Source organism: Dama dama, chromosome 15 (assembly GCF_033118175.1).
Source record: "Dama dama isolate Ldn47 chromosome 15, ASM3311817v1, whole genome shotgun sequence".
Classification (NCBI taxonomy): Eukaryota; Metazoa; Chordata; class Mammalia; order Artiodactyla; family Cervidae; genus Dama; species Dama dama.
In genome coordinates, this window is record NC_083695.1 from 83,933,675 (window position 1) to 83,955,136 (window position 21,462).

General features: G+C 39.4%; 1 protein-coding gene across 4 annotated transcripts in view; it reads right to left on the minus strand.

Annotated features, from left to right (window-relative positions):
• Positions 1–20,289, minus strand: part of RAB11FIP2 (RAB11 family interacting protein 2) — a 43,647-nt gene extending 23,358 nt beyond the window's left edge. Inside the window, exons 1-4 of one of the 4 annotated variants that reach the window (XR_009696155.1) lie at positions 19,725–20,289; positions 13,931–14,373; positions 12,752–13,217; positions 9,325–9,391 (exon numbers count right to left, since the gene is read on the minus strand). Coding sequence is in view for 2 of the 4 variants with exons in the window: in XM_061162750.1 (XP_061018733.1) it covers positions 9,334–9,391; positions 12,752–13,217; positions 13,931–14,373; positions 19,725–20,077 (1,320 nt within the window). In the remaining 2 variants the exon portion in view is untranslated. Of the gene's footprint in view, positions 1–7,720; positions 9,392–12,751; positions 13,218–13,930; positions 14,374–19,724 lie in introns of those variants that run through there. The other 3 variants (XM_061162750.1, XR_009696156.1, XM_061162749.1) reach the window with 3 other exon arrangements.
• Positions 20,290–21,462: the final 1,173 nt, after the last annotated feature.

Here is a 21,462-nt window from a genome sequence, read left to right on the forward strand (position 1 = left end):
ATTTAATTTCTTTCAAAGTGCAAAAATCTACATGAAGCAATATATTGTACACCTCAAATAAACAAAACATGTGATTAACCTGAATATCCCCATTCCCACACCAGGCTCCATAACAAAGAGGCTGTTATCCTTAATGCAGAGCTGCTGCAGGGCACTCACTAATTGGCTCCTGGAAGCCTAAAGGAGCGAACACACTTCCCCAGGAACCTACCAGACAGGGAATGACAGACCAAGACTACAACTCCAACTGGAAAAGCAATGGTAAAATTACTGAGTAGTTAGCAGACAATTAAAAATAGAACAGTATATAGTCACTGTTATAAAACATTCTTTCAAAATGTATCTCATAATTTTTAAAATAAGCTTTCTTGCTATGTACTAAAAACTACTCTGTCCACTCACTCCCCAAGGTGAAAAATCACGTTCAATGGTCAAGAACAAAAGTTCAAAGGCCTCTTCCTTGAAGAAGCATTTCCCAATCTCTAGCAAGCTCTTCCTCTCCCTTTTCATAACAAACCGTATTCAACACAGTTCACTCGGCCTGGATTACTGGTCATTGCTTACATATCCCTCTCCCTAGCTTAGAAGGCTACTTGTAACCTATGAATCTCATCTTCACCTATCCCCCTCCAGCCACCGTAGAGTTTTACAAACATGTTTGTTGAAATGACCTTTAAAAATTGGCAATCTGAATTAAGTTTTATTCTGGGTAAACTGATCCATGTAATTGCTATTAAGTGGTATTAGCACTTTTGTCAGAAAGACATCTAAGCTTAAAATAAATAGATAAAATACATAAAACATTTTAATTTGTTGTATACTATACTTAAAGTAGTTACATAATACTGTACTCTAACATTTATATTAATTTGTACAATTTACATTATAGTTATTATCCGTTATATGATGTGTGTGCATGCTCAGTCCGCTAAGTCATGCTGGACTCTCTGCGACCCCACAGACTGCAGCCCGCCAAGCTCCTCTGTCCATGTAATTTTCCAGGCAAGAACACTGCAGTCGGTTGCCATTTCCTCCTCCATGGGATCTTTCCCACCCAGGATAGAACCAGCATCTCCCGCTCCGGCATTGTCAGGCAGATTCTTTTCCACTGAGCCACCTGGGAAGCCTCTGTTATATTATACTGAATTGTATTTAGCATATCAAATCAAAGATAAATAATTTATCTTTAAAACATAAGTTCAAGGAGACAAATGTCAAATGTCTGAATCCTAATATTCTTAGAAACTAGCTAAAATGCATATAAGGAAGACGATTTCCAAATCAAATAACTGCTTTAATTTCTATCACCAGCAGCTATTTAAAACACTCTAGCCACAGGTAACACTACCACCACAGGTTAAATACATAGAAATAGCAGCTGTATTTAAAAAATTAAAGCTTTATTATCATGAAGGGTAACCACAGGTGATGTGGACACAGTTGTCCAAAAAGAAACGCTCTAAACATCGAAACAGGAGGCCTACAAAAGTGGTGCACAAAGAAGGGAAAATCATAGAAGAGAAGTTATTCTCTTAGTGAGAAACTGACAAAAGGGATCCAAAGTGGGCAAGATTTGGTAAAGCCAAAGCCGCTGGAGAGAAATGCATGTAGTAATTACAGTGTTAAGATGAATACACTTCAAATGCATTAAGTCCATAAGCAGTTATAGAAATGTGCATTCTTGAGTTCAAAGAAGCCAAAGTATTTTCCAGGTTTCAAAAACAAACTCTCATGAACTGTTATTAGGCTGATACTAAGTTCCTTGTCTCCAATAACTCAAAATACGTAATTCCTATTCTCTAAAAACAAAATTCTAAAATAAACAAGACAGCATCACATTAAAAACACAAAAAACTCAAACCTCTTCATCAAGACTGAAATGCCAAGTTTGATTCAAGGACTAAAGATCTGACATTGCTACAATAGTTTTTGCAGTACTGTGATTCATCAAATTTAAGACATTGATTAAAGACACATCACTGAAATGATCCTCCTTGTTTTTTCTCCTTTACCAGTCCCCCAACATCCCTCCCCTACACATACATACACAGACACATACACATGCAGAATGGTCAAATCCCATCTATGTTAGTCCAGAAATGTATCTCAGAGATGTTCCCTTCTTTCCATCCTCACTGCCAAGTGACCTCTATCAAACTCTCACCTCAATATGGTAACTTCCTAACTTGTTCTCTTGCTCCCAGGCCTCCTCCCTTCTGCCACTCCTGGCCCCAGGAAATCCCCATGCTACAGAATACCGAAGATATTACTCTGATGGTATCACAACCCAATTTAAAAATCTTTCATAGTACCCCAATGCTGATACAATGTCCAGTCCTTAGCATGGAATTCAGACCTAATTTTTATGTGCCTGTTTTGATGAGCTCTTAGAGCAGGATTTGTATCTTAATAACCTCTGCTGTCCTTATATATAGCAAATATGAAAGTGAAAGTGTAGTTGCTCAGTCGTGTCCGACTCTTTGCAACCCCATGGACTGTAGCCCACCAGGCTCCTCCTATATCCCAGCGCGAGACATAGTTCTATTTTTTTCATCCAAAAATAATGAAAATTGAAAACATCATCTGATTATCAGATCTGAAATTTGGAAAAATTCATCCTGATGGACTTGAGCAGACAACATCGAGGAAGCAATAGAATGAATTAGAAGACCTGCAAGGACTTTCTTCATATTCTTAACCTTTAGAGTATAGCATGTTTTAATAAAGGCTTACAGACTGGGAGTTTTCTGAACCAGATCTCCACTCCTACCCCAACAATTTCAAATTTACATAGCAAATATGAGACCAAGTATCTGAAATTGAGACTATCTAATCTCAGACTTAAAGGTACCCTTAAGAGCATGATGGGAGGGACCCTTGCATATTATGTAAAAACCAAATTGATGAAGTCCTCTCGGGCCTAGATCCTGACTGTTTTAAAGCCGTCAAAGAAAGTGGACTGCCCATTTGGAACAGGTAGTTTTACTCAACAGCCCATAGGTGAAAAATAAACAGAATAATCATCTAAATTTAGAGCCTGGTGGGCTACAGTCCATGGGGTCGCAAAAAGTCAGACACGAATGAGCGACTATGCACAGCGCACAGTACAAATCACAGAAGTTATGTCTTTCTAATGTATTGTTCTCAAAGTTCATTAATGGCAATTAATGAAGATTATTAATCTATATGTAACAAGCTTCCTTGCTTGTTGATTTTACAAAGAAATAATTCAAATTCTATCTTAAAGCAAAAAATTACATATTGATTTATAAAGGAAAAAAAAAACTACAAATTAAGGTCACTGGAATATAATCTTAATATTTACCTATCAGAAACTTCAAGAAGACTTACATTCTACATCTTGTATTTGATCATAACAACCTGTTCTCTTTAACTGTTGGACTCGCTATGTGTTATCCTGTGTCCACTGCCTAAGAGCTCGTTAATTACCTAAACTATATCTCCATAGGTCTTGTTAATTACCCGTCTCCTGTCTCAGAGGACCTTGTTAATAACTTGTACAGTCTCTCTAAAGAGGTCCTAACAACACATTAAAATTAAAGATGCTTTTCTTTTAGCACCTGTCAAGTGCTGTAAATTGAGAAATTTTCACATCAGTTTATTAGCCTACAGTAGTTTTTGTGGATTTTTTTTTTTTTGGCTTGTTTTCTTTTCTCAACAGATTCTCTGTGTATCTCAATCTCTCAGCTCAAAATAATAATAACTTAGCAAAGTTTGTCCTTTTCTGTTAGGGCTTTTTTTGTTTTCAATTTTGATGTCTATAAATATCAATTTGCATTAGTAAGTTAGCAAAAGGATAGCACGGTTGGTATCTTCAAATTAACCCATTGGGAGATGTACCAATTAATGAGAGCTATTATAATGAGTATCAGGATGACAAAGGGTAAAAAAGTTTCAAGTCGTATCTGGGGAGTTAAGCATAAAAGTTCTAGTTAGTGTTAAGGGAACTAATCACATCACATATTTCAGGCTCCCAGTCATCATTTCATTAGATACATTCTGTAAATCCCTGGGCACTAATGGATTAATGGCTCTAAAAATCATCTCAAAAGTTTTTGTTTTCTGTCTCATAAATGAAGTTACAAATTGTCAGCTGTGTAAAAAAGATTTCTAGGCTGCCATGAATAACAGGTAGATTATCTTTAACATTAGACAAATATGGACAAAAAGTAAACACTGCTATTAAAATAAACCTTATGTGGGGTGAGGTTTATTAAACCAAAGACTGTGCTTTAAATTTAAATAGGAAAAAAAAAAAAACGTTGTAAGGAACATTATAAAAACGATGGCTTTAAAACTATGAATAGGGTCTTTAGGATGATTTGTTTACTATAACTTTGAAAAATAAATACATGAGTCTATTTTTTAATGGACATGTTATACAACTTCATAATAATTGTTACATGCTCAAAAGCCTATGGTGATTTTTGCTGTGAAAATTAGAAACACATTTAAATATATACTCTAGGTAACTCATTTTTTTTGTTTTTTGCAGCTTCTAAGAAAGGCATGTTGCAAACATCAAAGGTACTGGAAAAGACCCTGATGCTGGGAAAGACTGAAGGCGGGAGGAGAAGGGGACAACAGAGGATGAGATGGTTGGATGGCATCACCGACTCAATGGACATGAGTTTGAGTAAACTCCAGGAGTTGGTGATGGACAAGGAGGCCTGGGATGCTGCAGTCCACGGGGTCGCAAAGAGTTGGATACGACTGGGAGACTGAACTGAGCTGATACCATTATGCAAAACTGTATGTACGTATGATAAATATGAGATCTTGATCTCAGACACTATGCACTGCCCTAAAAAATAACTGGCTTAAGTTCAGAGCTAAGAAGTGGACAGATTCCTCCACAGCAGATACTGCAAAGGGGAACACAGGCATACACACTTGAATAAAGTCAAGGATACTAGGAATGTTATACAACATACCATTAAGTTCTCATAGCACAACTAAGAGTTTGTTTACATGGTTTTCACAACTACAATAAGGCAGAAAATAATGAAGGGAAAGCAGGTTCTTTGTGCAGGTCTTAAAGAGGATGTTCCCCAAACAAAGCTCTCTGGTAAAAATATCTCCCATAAGGTCTTGCTCTTTGATGAGCTGCCTCTAACCTCTAACAGCATTAGCTCATCCTACAGAGTAGGCTTAGGTTCTTGACTATATATTTTTTAAAAATTTCAGAGTAAGACATACACTACAAATTTTTTCCTTGTATGAATGACTTCCCTTAACCAGGAGGAGTTCTTCAGTCCTAAACTGGAACCTCAGAAGAATACACATCACAATTGGAGATTCTCTTCAATTTCTTACAGGTAGTGTACAAACATAAGCACGTTTTTTAAATGTTGTTCGTCATGACTGATGCCTAGGTATCACCTGAATCCTAAAAAACAATTCATCCACAGATGCCATAAATACTCAACAGTCAAGACATTCCTGCCTGATCTTCAACGCCTACTATACTTTAGTTGTTTCTTAGCCATTCGACCAAATATATACTCCTCTCAACATCCCTGTTTAGTCAAGCTGATCTCCTCACTGATCCCTCTACTTACTCAGGGCCCTGCAGACAAAGCTAGTATGACTAAACTGTCCCTTCAACTATGAGTTTACCAGTAAAACTCCTGAATCCTGTTCGTATATAAGTACTTACTGAACTTTCATGAAATAGATGATGTAATTTAGATCAACAATTTTTAAGCCTGAAAATCAGCAGGAAGTCTTTTTTTTTTTTTAACATTGACTTTTATTTCTGGGCTTAACCACTGAAGATTCTAATTTAGCCTTGCAGTAGGACTCAACTGAGATTTAAGCAAAACAAAACAAAAAAAACCCAGGTGCCTCTGATGATCAGCACTGAGGACCTGCAGTGATCTGGGTGCTGCGAGCATGTGCTCAGTCGTGTCTGACTCTTTGTGACCCCAGGGACTGTTGCCCGCGGGCTCCTCTGTCCCTGGGGTTTTCCAGGCAAGAAAACTGGAGTGGGTTGCCATTTCCTTCTCCAGGGGGGTCTTCCCGATCCAGGGATCAAACCTGTATCTCCTGCACTGGCAGGCGGATTCTCTACCACTGAGCCACCGGGGAAGTCCCCGGGTGCTGCAGGCACCCACAAAAGAAGATACAGCACAACTGCTCAGTAGTTTACACAGGTTAGTTGGGAAAACTAAAACCGAGACAGAATAAACACTGTTCGGCAATTACGTTCTCTATCGGCAGAATTCCACGGAAGGGAACACGATGTTATCAATCAAGATAGGATTAAAGAGTTTTCAACATCAAGGATAGTCTGAGGACACTCAGAGATGAGTGAAGAGTACATTCCACAGCTGAGCCAAGGAATGGAATTGGCCAGGCTTACAGAGACCTCAGGGTAGAGAGGTGCAATAAGGAAATGAGCCCACCTGGAACAGAAAGGTGAAGTACAGTAAAAGAAAAGCTGAATAGTTAAGAAAAGCCTAAAACACAATAATCCTTGACAATCAGAAACAGCCGTTTGGGTTTGGTGATGCAAACCAGTGATGCTGAAAGTGTTTTGAATTAGGCTTCCTTAAACAGAACAAGAGGCATTATGGCCTAAATGCTAAATAACAATGCTATGTGCTATAATACATAAATGCAAACATCAGAGTAATTTAATATTCTGAAAATTTATTATTCACAACAAGGTTCAGCAGTTGTTTATGAGGTGGCCTTCCACATGCATTCAGGGACCCTATCTATGGCTCTCCAAAGACCTCCATCTAGTTAGTACAGGTTCAGCAGATTATCTGTGTAAAAGGTCAAGTAATAAATATTTTTGACTCTGTGGGTCACACAGTCTCTGTCATACCTACTCAACTTTACTATTACAGCACAAAAGCAGCCACAAACAAATGGGCAAGTTGCATTCCAATAAGAACTTATTTCCAAAAAACAGGAAGCAAGCCAGATTTGGCCCACAAGCCTAGTTTGCCAACCATCTGTCCAGGGTATGGTGGAACAGAGGAATGTGGAGGGCTGTATAGGAGGTTTTCATGGACTAGCCCTAAAACTGGTATAGTCACTCCCTGGTATCTGTAGGGCATTGGTTCTAAGACCTCAGATTACTCAATTCTCTAGATGTTCAAGCCCCTTATATAAAAATGCCTAGTATTTGCATGTAACCTACACACATCCTTCCTGTATACTTTAAATCATCTCTAGATTACTTATAACACCAACACAATGTAAGTGGTATGTGAATAGTTGTAAATACTGTGTAAATGGCTGCCAGCAAGCAACAAGATCAAGTTTTACTTTCTGGAACTTTCTAGAATTTTTTTTCCCCCAAATATTTTTGACCCAAGATTGCTTGATTCCATGGATGCAAAGAACCCAGGGATATGGAGGACAGACCATTCTTCTTTTCCACTAAGCCTTCAGTAAGCCAGAACTTGGTCACCTGTCCCCACCTAAGAGAATAGTCTAGCTGTGACTCTCTTCTAAAAAAAAAAAAAGAAAGAAAAAAAAGCAAATCTGCTTTGGTGAACATACTTACCTCTTTCCACTTTCCAGAGGGAAAATAGCCCAGTGTTGAAGAATTAGTCGTGAACAAATTATTGAAAATGGTATAACAAACATTCAGGAATACTGGTTTTGGGAAAGTTAAATATTGCTGATGTAAAAAACAATCACTATTTTTTTTTAATTATTTAACTGTAGGGTTAATTACATAACATTAACTGATACTGATGCTGCTAAACCACCTGTGATTTATAATTAAAAACAGGAGCAGCAGCAATTTTAAAACACAAACAACACCAATAGTTAACTGATAAAACATTCTTCTTAAAACTGTAAGAATTCCAGCTACACTTTCACATACATGTATAGTAGGAATTCTACAGCACACCAAGTGTTAGAATGTCATCCAGACTTCTTAAGAGCTGGCATCCAGGACACACACACTACTGTGCGCTCAAGCCCAGTACTTTTCTCTGGGTCTGCAGCTAAACCGTGCTTCTTAACTGGCGGCACTGAGGCTAGGACATGATTGAACACTGCCCAGTGGAACAGCAGCGGAACAAGTGATGGGCACCACTGCCAGGCGTGGCACATAGAGACATCCACGTGATCCTCCACTCTTTTTCTCTGCTGCACAGCCTTGGCGGACGCACATTAAACAGCAGCATTACAAGGAAGGAGCCTGGCTCCTGAGCAACCGTGTGGAGCCAACAAACAGCGTGGAACAAAGCACTCACGTGTCACGCTAAGGAGGGAGGAGGGACAGACTTCTACTGGAACAAGCCAGTGAGATCTAAGGTTGTTTACTGCAGCTGGTAACCTATCCTAACTGTTACAATACAGAATTCTTAACAAACTTCAGAAATGTGCCAGTTAGAATATGAATATTACCTTTTAGTAGTCCTTTAAGACTCATTTAGATTTCTATCATCTTTTGTTGCTGTTGTTTAGTCACTAAGTTGTGTCTGATTCTTTTGCAACCCCACGGACTGTAGCCCACCAGGCTCCTATGTCCATGGGATTTCACAAGCAAGAATACTGAAGTGGAATCATGTTTAGTTGTATATAAAAACACACACATCTGCCTTTATGGATCTGTTGCTGGTCTATCAGAAAGACCTTCACAGCCCATACTGAGCTGGAAGCAGAGGGCTAAGGGAATGAGGGGATGATACTAGTATTTTAGGAAATCCATCTGCTATACCATATGCATTTATTCAAAAACTGCTTTCCAATACCTGTTACCTACTATTATGCTGGAGATTAAGGGTTAAAAGGTGAATGAAAAGGAGGCTCTGTCGTCATGTTGTTCATGGAGGTGAGAGGGGTAAAGTGGTTAGATCAATGAATAGGGGGACGCCCACAGAAAGGAAGACCTAGGGAGGACCAGGCTGCAGCACAAGGAACAGCGACTTCTGTTCAGAGAAGCAGGGGTGGGTAAGAGGGAAGAGACCGAGAATTAGCAACCGCGGGGAAAGGGATTTCAAAGAGCCCTACTCTTTGTTGAAGCAACCCAACAAAAAGCTAGCTCATTTCCTCTGTTTTACGTACGACTATGGGATCTATTCCAAGAACAGAAGCAAAATGCTGTAACTTTTGTGATTACTAGGTGATTTCATCAGCTCGACTTTACTTACAAACAAATAAAAACTCTAACTTTCAAGAAAGTATTCCTTAGTACAATTTTTTTGGCATAAGGAAAATTCTCCAGTTGTGATCACACACATTATTCAGCCAGAGGGTAACAATACGGTTCCCACGTATCTGCGATCACAGGGAACCAGTTTACTCAAAGAACAAGATTCAGTTCCATACCTACGTATTTCACCCTTCACTTTGTTCAGCTTTCTCACAGACATCAGTCACAGGAGTCCCGAAGACTCTGTAAAGAGATCTATTTAGCATTACTGGAAAAAAAATAATTCACAGCGCGTGTCCTAGTGATGTGAGTCTATAGTTTCAAAAGTGCATTCGGTTTGGATGTTAAGGTAAGAAATTGAAAATGTCCAATATAACTAAGGAATGCTACTGGAAGGAAAAATATGAACAGACCAAGCTATCTTAACTATATCCTTTCTAAGTCCACTTGAGACAAAGTTGCTTTCCAAAAATTCGAATTGCATTATCTTCCTAGATCTATTTATAGTCAATCCTTCTATTAATTTATCTCTAAAAGACACTTGCTCCTTGGAAGAGAAGCTATGACAAACCTACACAGCGTGTTAAAAAGAGACATCACTTTGCTGACAAAGGTCCGTAGAGTCAAAACTGATTTTTCCAGTAGTCATGTACAATGTGAGAGTTGGTCCATAAAGATGCCTGAGTGCTGAAGAATTGATGCTTTTGAATTGTGGTGCTGGAGAAGACTCTTTAGAATCCCTTGAACTGCAAGAAGATCAAACCAGTCAATCCTAAAGGAAATCAGTCCTGAATATTCATCGGAAAGACTGAGGCTGAAGCTCTAATACTTTGGCCACCTGATGCAAAGAGCTGACTCATTGGAAAAGACCCTGATGCTGGGAAAGACTGAAGCAAAAGAAGGGGGTGGCACAGGGTGAGATGATTAGATAGCATCACCGACTCAATGGACATGAACTTGAGGAAACTCCAGGAGTTAGCAGAGGACAGAGGGGCATGGTGGGCTACAGTTCATGGGGTCAGAAAGAATTGGACACGACTTAGTGATGAAACAACAACAAACCCCTTTACCACAAATGTTTTCCATTTACCACGGAGATGGTTTGTGACATAAAAAGGAAGAGTAACTTCACAGGAATCTACAGATGTTTTTGTCTTCATAGTTGGCATCTTACGAATATGAAGAAAAGAAAATTTTAAAATGAAAAAACCTATTGTTTTTTCATTACTTGCAATCATTTTATGCATGTATCATCTTGCTGTTGTTCAGTCACCAGTTGTGTTCGACTCTTGCGATCCCAGGGACTGCAGCATAACAGGCTTCCCTGTCCTTAACCATCTCCCAGAGTTTGTCCATTGAGTCAGTGATGCCAGTGAACCATCTCACCCTCTGCTGCCCCTTCTTCTCCTGCCCTCAATCTTTCCCAGCATCGAGTCTTTTCCAATGAGACAGCTCTTCGCATCAGGTGGCCAAAGTATTGGAGCTTCAGCATCAGTCCTTCCAGTGAATATTCAGGGTTGATTTCCTTTAGGATTACAGCTCTAATTTTGATAGACACAACAGCATTAATACTGAAGTAACCCAAAATAAAGTCTCAATTTGGCAAAACACCACACTCACTTTTAAAACATTAATTTTTAAGTTCATGTAAATAGCCAAGTGTAAGGGAATTACAAATTTAAGGACACCTATTTTTCCACATACTGCCATAATTTAAAAATCATTTTCCTACCATGTCCCATTGTTTTCGTTTTTCTTTGACTCTAAAATTATGTAAATTATCCAATCTCTAAGTTATTTCAGATAGTTCTTGGCAATAACTTTGTTCAGAAAAAGTTCAGTTGAGGGGGAAAAAAGCAACTACATTTCTATTTACCTCTGTAGTTTCTTAACACAATATGTGAAGTATAGTATGTAAAATACCAACATGAAATATTTGAGAATAGCATATCAAAACCATGGACTTCTCAATAAAATATTAATACCATATGATAAAAACATATTTCTTTGAAGTATAGTCTATAAAGAAAACTGAACAATACTTTCCAAAGCTACAGTGAATACCCATTTATTTTGATAAAAGAAGACAAAAGAAATACTAGCTTTCCCTGGAAAACTCTAAATGCATGTTTTAAGAGATCAGAAGACAGGCAGGAGATCACAAGCCTAAAAGGGCGATTATTAGTACTATTTTCTGTTTATAGTGGGACAAAACAAAGCAACGTTCTTGAACAAAATATGACATGGCACTATATAAAACGTAACAGCAACCACTGTTTACGGGTTCCCTATTTGGGGCCTGGCTTTATGCCATGTACTTTATCACTTATCGTCCCCCAATCCTACTGAGAATGTCTCATTTTCCTTATTTCAAAGACAGAGATGCAGAAGTTGAGAGAGGTCACAGAGCCACTAAGCAGGTTTCTCGCTGGAATCTGACCACCATACGTTCTTGACTCGGGAAAGAACATCTATGTTTCAAGGCAAACAGTCTACCATGCTCCTCCATGATAACTGAATAAGATTCCAATAGATTCATCTTATTTTTTGCTTGAGGTTTCCTTAATCAGCTATTCCACCATTCACTTCTGCAAAATGCATCATCTTACTTAAGCCATACAGTTCCAACCTGTACTAAGGAATTAGAAAAGTACTATTAATATAACTGAAAACTCAAGGATTTTGACAATCTAAACCTTATCATGATAGATTATTTCTGTTAAGTCATCATTACAGATACTCTGTGATGTATTTATAGTACCCCCAATGTTCACTGGATCCCAATAAACATTACTCCAAATAGCCATTTAATAAGGATGTATGTGCATGCTAAGTCACTTCAGTCATGTTCTACTCTTTGTGACCCTACTGGCAGTAGCCTGCCAGGCTCCTCCGTTCATGGAATTTTCCAGGCAAGAAAGCTTGAGTGGGTTGCCATGCCCTCCTCCAGGGTATCTTCCAGACCCAGGGACTGAACCCACGGCCCTTCAGTCTCCTGCGTTGGCAGGTGGGTGCTATACCACCAGTGCCACCTGGGAAGCCCTTAATAAGGACAGTCAACACCGATGAAGAAAACCATGGGCTTCCAAGGATAGAGAGAGCTGACAGACTTCAAGTCCACGGAGTCGCCAAAGGGTGGACACAACTGAGCAACTAACACTTTCACAAAAACCATTAATACTTAACTTAAGCCAGTATTTCTTAAAGAATAGTCCATAGGCTGCTACTGGCCCACAACCAATCAATGAAAAATAACATTTAGAAACTCATCACTCAGATTTCCGGCTTGAATTAACACCCACTGGTGATTCCCTCTCACCACACCTCATCAAAAGCTACGTAGTTTTCTCCATAAGTTTCTGAGAGTTTCTGGCCAACGTTAAGTAGAAAGAAATATAATGCGGTGGGGATTAAGAATCTTTTATCCTTCTAAGATAAAAAGTTCAGTTCCAAAGATGTACACACCACCTGGCTCCAAAATTAATTATAAAAACAAGATAAGCATTTTTCTCAAATAAAATGAAAGGAATTTAAAAAGGATATTTGATACCTTCACGTATAGTATTTTCCAAAATAGCACAACTTCTCCATGTTTAAGCTTACCTTGAAGATAGGATTATATTTGAAGCCCTGAATTTTGTTGTAAACGGATTGGTTGACTCATAATCAAAATAGTCCTGCCGACGTTCACTAAATGCATTAGGTGATTTCAACTCACAAGGGCTATCAGCTCCCCCGTTGTTAAGTTTATCAGATCTTCTATCTTTTTTTCCAGTCACTCTTTCAAAGAGGCTGACTTTCTCCCTTTTTTCTCTCTTGTTTTCTTTTCTTACTTCAATTGATTTTGAAAATAAATTCACGCTGCTGTCCCATGATTCACTGCTTTCTTCAAACGGATTTTTCTTCCTTGGCAGTGTTGCAAATTTTTGGGGTAATGAAGCAGTCACATTTGTAAATGGGTCATTTTGTCTTCCGAAAGACGATTCACCTTCATCCACACTGCTGTCAGGTTGGTTCATTTTAGAAGTATCAAAGCTTAATGTTCTTCTGTGTGGAGATTTGAGACTTCCTGCAAACAATTTTGTAGTTAGTACATAATCAGTGACACATTATATCACACTATTTGACACATCCTGTGTGCATACTGCTGCTTTTAGAATGAGAGCAATTAGCTATTTAAAGATATGAACCTTTTTAAAACAGTCAAGGAAAACAATCTTAAAATGCTAAGGTACAGCAGTATGTAGGCTAATAACAATTAGTATCTTGTGAGACAATTAGTAATTTACTCAGCTCAGAATGAAACAATCACATAAACAAATTATAATGTCAAAACTAAAGGTTCTGCTCAGCATTATAGTGCTATATAAATTCTCACTGTTTTTTCATCAGTAGTATTAAATTTACTTTCTTACTTCTGAACAACAAGATTCTTTTCTAGGAAAATTCTGATGAAATGGAATATTCATTTATGTTTCAGGCTTCTGCGATAGGAGAAATGACAGCTTAAAAAAAAAAAAAGCAGCAGCCAGGCCATGAAAAGAAATCAAGACTCATTTTTATTATCTAATTCTATAAATACAGTATTGAATTCAGACCAGCTCTGTCTTTAAACTTACCAATTCTGAGTATAGTAGGTACTCAATAAATACCTGATGACTAATTTAGAAAATGCTAGCAAGAAACCTCAATTTTTACTAACTTTAGAAGTCAAACTTTAAAAATTAAGAAGGTAGTTCAGATCACAGAGGATCAACTAGAAAGAATGCATACATCACTTACCACTTTCCGGAACTGCTCCAAAGGAATCTATCTGGCGGCCAAGAAGATGCGTTTGAGCAACAGTGGCAGATTTCAGCTTCTCCGAGCATACGTGGGCCCCAGTTAAATCAGACATTGAATGTGCTGAAGAGAGTCGCTGAGGACCCAAAAGGAAAGGCTTTTTTGGTTTAGATTTCATCTGTATTTCACTACTTGAAAATTCAGTATTGGCATCAGGCACGTGAGAACTTGGAATGATTGCAGAAGATGTATCAGAAAATGTCCCATCATTTTTTCTACCTTTCATCTTATCTTTTAATTTTGCAAAAGGAGATCTTGTTTTGTCCTTCATTGATAAGTCAAACATACTTGCTGTCATATTGTTCCTCATAAATTGAATATTGACCTTTATCTCACCCCTGTTTTTGGCTCTTTTTCCTTGTTTGGATTCTAATCTAAACCACCTTAAAGAGAAGGAAAAACTGGGTTGTAATATGTAATGAAGAGAGGATTATCGAGCTCTGTTGTATACAAATAGCTTTTTAGGTAAAGTTACTCTACATCAAGGCAATCTAAGCACTGAAGGAGAAGCTTCAGTCAGCCAGAGTGCTTCCGGTTTTATTCATGGCTTCATTTAAAAAAACAGGGAGGTCTCTGCCATGTACCACATACATAAGGAATCAGTCTTTTTTGAAAAGCTATTTAGACAACTTTTTCTTTCATGATTTGAAAATCACGCATCAAAATTTCTTACCGATAATAGCCATTATGCTTCCATCTAGTGAAAGTGTGGCTCATGGCTGAAGAATATTTTTTAGCATTAAAAGACACTGAGGTAGAGACCCTGAAATAATTCATCAATACATAGTATTTTTGAATACCATAAAATAATAAATAGCAACCAAACCTTTAATAAAATAATATTCAGCCTCTGAGCCAAAATAGTTCTTCTGTAAAAGCTATTAAAAGAATTCTGTTAACATGGGAGACTACTCCATACAGTTTGCTCATCATGAAAATTGCTTACGATGTAAATTGTGTGTGCGTGTGTGTGTGTGAAGTCATTTCAGTCGTGTCCGACGCTTTGCCACACTATGGACTGTTGCCCAACAGGCTCCTCTGTCCATGGAATTCTCCAGACAAGAATACTGGAGCGGCTTGCCATGCCCTCCTTCAGGGGATCTTCCCCACTCAGGGATGGAACCTGTGTCTCCTGCAGCTTCTACATGGCAGGTGGATTCTTTACCGCTGAGCCAACGGGGAAGCCCACAATGTAATTAAGATTTACATAAAATGGGTCAAAGCCTCTTCCTGAATAAAATAAGTAAAATGCAAGAAGTGACAAATGGTAATAAGTCTCGTAAAGCATTTTTGAAGAAAAAAAGAAAGCTTAAATGCTTCCTCTTACAATCTCTGTTTCAATAACTTGCTACTGTGACAATGCCAAATAAAGCTTATTTTAACTGGACCCAAATCTTACGCTTTTAGTCACTTGAGTGAATTACACTGCCCATTTTCAAATGATGTGTAAATGCAGAATTTATTTTGGTTTATTTACAGTATTTTTATCCATGAAAATTTCTCCAATTGTTGGTGTCATAAATGGTCAGTCTACAGGGCAAACAGCCAAAAAGACTACAAACTCCAGCAGAGATGAGAGTTCCTACAATGTTTTCACATCACTTAAACAATGAAGAATATCCATTTCTGCAGACAGGTCATTATTTAAATACAGCTCTACAAGTGTTAATTTTCTTAAATAACTCAGATCTAATTTTACTGAATACACCAGAAGAAGCTACATTACTATCAAGTGGAACACTAGTTTCAAAGATCTTTCCAGGCAAAAGAAAACTGGCACATAATATGTAAGTGTGTGTGTATGTGTATATATATATATACACATATATATATACACACACCAGCTACATCTTAGAAAGTAACATGCAAGTGAAATATTTTCAATTTAATCAGTTAAGATCTAGCTGCATCAAAACAAGCAACTTTCAAAAAACAGAAAGTCTTATAACAGAAAGCATTAACCTGAGACCCCAAATAGAGAAAATCCTTTATCTGAGGCAAATGGTGAAATGTGAGGATTCAGAAACTAGAAATAAACGACAGCAATAAACTCTGTGGAACAGAGAACCTTCAACAACACAAAGGTGCACACCCCCAAAGCCTGAAAACAAAGCAAGGTTATATACCCAATTACTAACTCACAGCAGGTCAGATCTGTGTATGTAACAAAGCATAGCAAATCTGAGGGGAAAAGAAATCGATAATAGAATTTTAGAAATGAGACCAAATAAATCATTTAGTCCAAAATCCTTATTTCACAAAGAGGAAACTCAGGCACAGAGAATAAGTAACTTCTTAATGTCAGACTGGAGTTAACTAGGAAAACAAGACAAAGCTGACCAGTAACAGCTGCATGAAAATAGTAGTTCTTTTGTATTTAATGAACCACATATATGTTAATAAGGTTAAACGCATACCAGGTTGTATATCACAGGACACTGTATTTAATCAGGAGGCTCAATCACAAGGGCAACGTAGGTTTTGTCTTGCTGGAGTGTAAGCTTCTTGAAGGCAATTTTCCTTGCACTAAATAAATGTTTACTGAATTTTCATTTCTAAAGCTATATTCTTAAAACTACAATACTACAACTCTGTGTGTGTCTGTGTGCATGCTGCACCATTTTGTTCTCTGGTTAAGAAAAGCTGAAGACTTAGGTACACTTTAATGGATAAAAGCAAGTCAGTGTTTGAATATAAACTCTAAATACAGTATTTTCCATCCTCCTTGACCAAAAAAAGTAAAACACACACACAAAAAACCCAAAGACCCAACTGCAAAGACCTTTAACAAATATACCAACTTAAAATATAGGCATGACAAATAACTCTAGCTGCTTTGTTTGGAAAGTGATATAACAGGGAAGCCTTAATGAGACCTTCAAGAATCATTCCAGAGATAGCACTTGTTTTCCTTGGCTTCTAAAAAGATAAAAGGAAGACACAGCATTTGAGGCTTAGTGGATTAATGCTGATTTTATTTTTTCACCTCTGGAGTGTTAGATTTAAACTGTATATGGCCTCTGTTCAATTTTTGAGTGGGCACAGGTCCATGTTCAAAAACCACCACACATGTGGGAACTATTCCCAAGCAATTGGTGCTGTGTGGTCAGAAATGGGACAAGATTGGCAGGAAGGGTGCCAGAGGCCAGGACGCAGGTGCATGCACAGCCGCACACACAAGTCCTAAAACCTGCCTGTGTTTGAGTCATACCTAACTTTTGGATGAGTATGGTTGGTTATTACTTTTCATGAGCATTAAAAACAAACAAACAAAAAAATCAACATGGCCCACTTCTGCTGTTAAAAAAAAAAAATCAATTGATACAACATAATAGCATAAACAATTTTACCATTCTATTATTAAGTACTGTACTGTTTTCTTAAATCTTGTACCCGAACCAACCCAGACGCCCATTAAAATGTGAGATACAAAAAAGTTCTCTTTCCAGGTCCCACTCATGAAACTGTTCTGGCTCAGGCCCTTTATCCCTCTCCTTGAAAGAAGGAAAAAAGCTTTTAATTCCAAGATATAAAAATAAATCAAATGATACTTTTAGCCACCACACTTCTTTCTTATCATGGAAGACAAGCTGTAAATCCTTGTCTTTAGTGTCAAGAGTAGAAACTGTCACACCCAGCAGTTGCATGGGACTTCCAAATCAGCTGGTCGCCTTCATCACCCATACCCATTTTCTAAAAAGCACTTGGGAATATGCTGACAAGGCTCAGCAATGTGCAGAATATTAAATATCTTTCTTGCAATACACCGGTGGCTCAAGTCTGTCTCTTACTGGGCCATATGTATAGCTGTGCTGCAAAAGGAAGCTATTAACTATATTAAAAAACTAGAAATATTACGAATAAAGAGATCTCATCAAATATGTGGTCTCCATTTATCCACAAATATTAGGGATTTAATAACCTGAAAATCACTTTGAATGCAATAACATCACAAGCACTGTTGATAATATTTAAACACATTTTCCTCCCCAGAAGTTCTAATCCATTTTTTTTTAGTAGCCAATAGAGAATTTCTGTAGGAAGACGATATTAGAGTATTGCTTACAGCCAAATTTATTGTAACTGTGATGCTGCCAAAGATAAGGAGTAAAACAAGAAGAAACTTTAAAAGTGTATTCCATCTTCAGAATCCCTGGGTTCACAGTCGGGCCTACTTTCATTTGGAACATTTATATCACAGAGAAAGCCTGTAGTATATCATTCATTAACACTAAAAGTACTGTAAATGCAGTATCAAATCTGAAGATGCAATACACTTAAAAAGCTTACATTCAAAACACTTCTAAATATTCTTTAGTCAGGTCATCCAGAATTGGCAATTTGAAATAAATTAGTCAGTGATTATCCATTTTTCAGTTTAAATTTGATTAAGAACTCCTCAGAGGTAACTGAATGCTACTTCATAGCTGTCAATCAGTATTATTAAAATCACTGATATATGTTCAACTTTACACTTTATTTAAACCGTTTTCTCTCCTTCTAAAATATTTTCATCTCTTCAGTTTCCTCTGGCATTCCTACTATTACTTATCTCTCTACCCTTTTACCTTACATATATTAAACCTTTAGGTCCTTAGGTAAAGACCTGATTAAAAAAACATTTTTTCAATAAAAGCAAAAATTTCAATCAAGAGAAGACTGCAGGAAGGTATGTATAGAAAAACCATGACATGGTTTTAAAATATAAGAAAATAACATGATCTTCAAGAAAGTTTTTGAAAGTGTAAATATCAGTTATAACAGCAAAGCTATTTTTGAAATGTTACATCCCCTTATAAATTCAACCTGTATTTTTCTCCCATAAATTCCATCCACTTCAAACATTCCTTCAGACTAATTATAAGTTTAAGAAAGGGATATCACTATCTCAGAAAACATACTATTTTTCAATTTAAGACATAATATCCTAGTTTTAACTTCTATTATGGTTTTTTAAATTAGAATATATCTAACCTAAGCTTGGAAGTCATATTATAAAGTCCATGTTTTTATTGAATATGTCATTTCATCACCAGAATTCAATCACTGTCTCCAATCTGAGAGCATTTAATATGGTCTAAACACACTGGCTTTGCAGAGCTAACTTTGAAGTAACTATGTTCAAGAATGAGGATGTCTGTACATACTTTTAAAACTTTTTTCTTTTAATAGCTTTAGACTCCACCACGATGTACTGACCCTGAAATCTGAGCTGAAATAAAAGCCAACAATGTTTATGATGCTGAAATAAAATATTGAGTTCTAAATTTGGTAATTCACCACTTGACAGCTTCAGACTTCAACTACAAAATAAAATATATAAATAAATATATATATATAGAGAGAAGAGATTTACTTTTCTGATGTTCCATTTTCTGAAAATTGTAATGTTTAAAGATTATAATAATTTAAATTGATCAACAACACTACGGCCCAGTCCTCTTATAAGTAGTGAAACAACGTTAATTTACTTAAAATCCTGCGAAAAATATTCAATTATTGAGGATGTTTACCTCAAACGAGAGTAACGGATCATTAGACTCCACTTTAAAAAAAATTGTGTTTTCACAAGGGCTATTTTTACTTCAGATTTATGCAAATTTGGTGCTTAAAACTGGGTCATATTTCAGTCCAAAAACCAATGCCCCTAGTAGACAAATAATTTCCAAGAACAGAAAATCCATTCAGATAATAGTTAAGCTCCCCCCAATTCAAAATAAATTACATAACTTACTCTGTTTTCCTTCTTTGTTTGTCCTCAAAGATGTCATTGAGATTGATGGCCACCTGCCCTAAAAACTTATCCAGACCCACCAGGGACCTGTGCATAACTATGAGGAAAAGGATGTATTTCTCTGGATTCCCCTGCATTAGCAGCCCAGGTAGCTCAAAAGAGGCCTCTTCCTTCCAGACTGGCTCAAGGGTTTTCTCAGCTACAGAGGTGGAGTACTTTTCCTTTCCCAGCTGAATTATAGTGTATGTGTCATTGGTGCCACTTTTGCCTTTTGGCTTAAGATCTTTGGCTTGGAGCACGGTGACCTGCACATGGGTCGGAAACCACTTTTGGGCTTGCTCGGAGAGCATCATTCTGTCCTTTTTCTCTGCACCAAGTTCACCAGCGCAGGAAGAGCCCCTCCCGCAGGGAGAGCCTGATGTCTTGATCACTGCATCCTAAGGGCACTTAACGGAGGCAGGCAAAATCACAGCTGCCCGACTCCCTCTGGGGCTGAGGTCCAAACGCCTGGCTGGGGCAGCCCAGAGACACGGCTGCTCTGCGGCGGGGGGGAGGGGGGTGGGGGGGGTCCCCTTTCCTCTGGAGAAACACAGGGGCCCAGCATCACCTGGCAGCGCCGTCCAGGCCTCGCGTCCGCACCTCCACGCTCCGCCGCGCCCCTCCTCGCCCCGGGACGGGCCCTAGGCAGCGGCGGGCGGCTCCCGGGCCTGCCAGGCAGGGGAGGCCCGGCCACCAAGGCCCCGGCGGAGGGCGGCGGAGGAATGGAGTGCGCCCCCACGCCCTAATTCTCAGTCTCCGGCCTCCCGCCGGCCTCCTCGCCACCGGCGCGGCCCCCTCCCGCCTCCTCCGCGCCTCCCGCTCGCCCTGCGCGAGTCCGCGCGGGCCCGGCCAGGCTCCTCCTCCCGACCCCGGTAATACGAACCGCCGCCGGCTCGCGCGGCCTCGTTCCCTCTAGCAAACCTCTCCCTCCTCCCCCCCCCACACCTCGGCTCCTCCTCTCGGGCGGGCGTCGGGGCGGGGGCCGATCGCCCGGGGCGGGGTGTTGGGGGGGGGCGGGGGAGCGGAGTGAGACCTGGGGCGGGGGGCCCCGGCTGCCTCGGCGCGAGACGACCGCGTGGCGGGGGCGGCGGGCTGCAGGGCAGCGGGAGCGCGGCTGGACCTCGCCGGGCCGGCGGCTCCTAGCACCGAGCGGGAGGCGGCGGCGGCACTTCCGGGTTGTCCTTCTCCATGTTGGTCTCGAGAATGCGACGGGGCGGGGCCGGGCGGGGCCCGGGGGTCAAGGGTCAGCACCTCCCTGGTTGCCTTGGTGACCGGGGCGTGCCTCGAGGGAGCCCGGGAGAGCTCAGCGCCGGTATATTGAGTGTTCGTCCTACTGGTTCGCGCCAACTTGGGGCTTGGCACTGCGCTGGGCGCTGGGGACCTGCAGGAGCTGGCAGTCGGGAGGGGGGGAGCCCTCCGGGAGGCCAATCAGAGAGGAGGCAGCCAAGGCCCGGAGCCTGCCTGGTCTTGGGAGAGACCCATTTTCGATCTTTGGGAGCCGTCTTTGCTGTACCCTGGGTGCCTAGTATCTGGCACCGATGGTAAAATGAATCAGTCACCTTCATAGGCCGAAAACATACTTTTTCCCACCCCCCTTATCCACTTTTCTATTTTTGAAGAGAGAAGGCTGTTGATTGACTGAAATGACATCCCCAACTCAAATGACAGTAGAGGCAAACAGATAAAAGATTCCAAAATG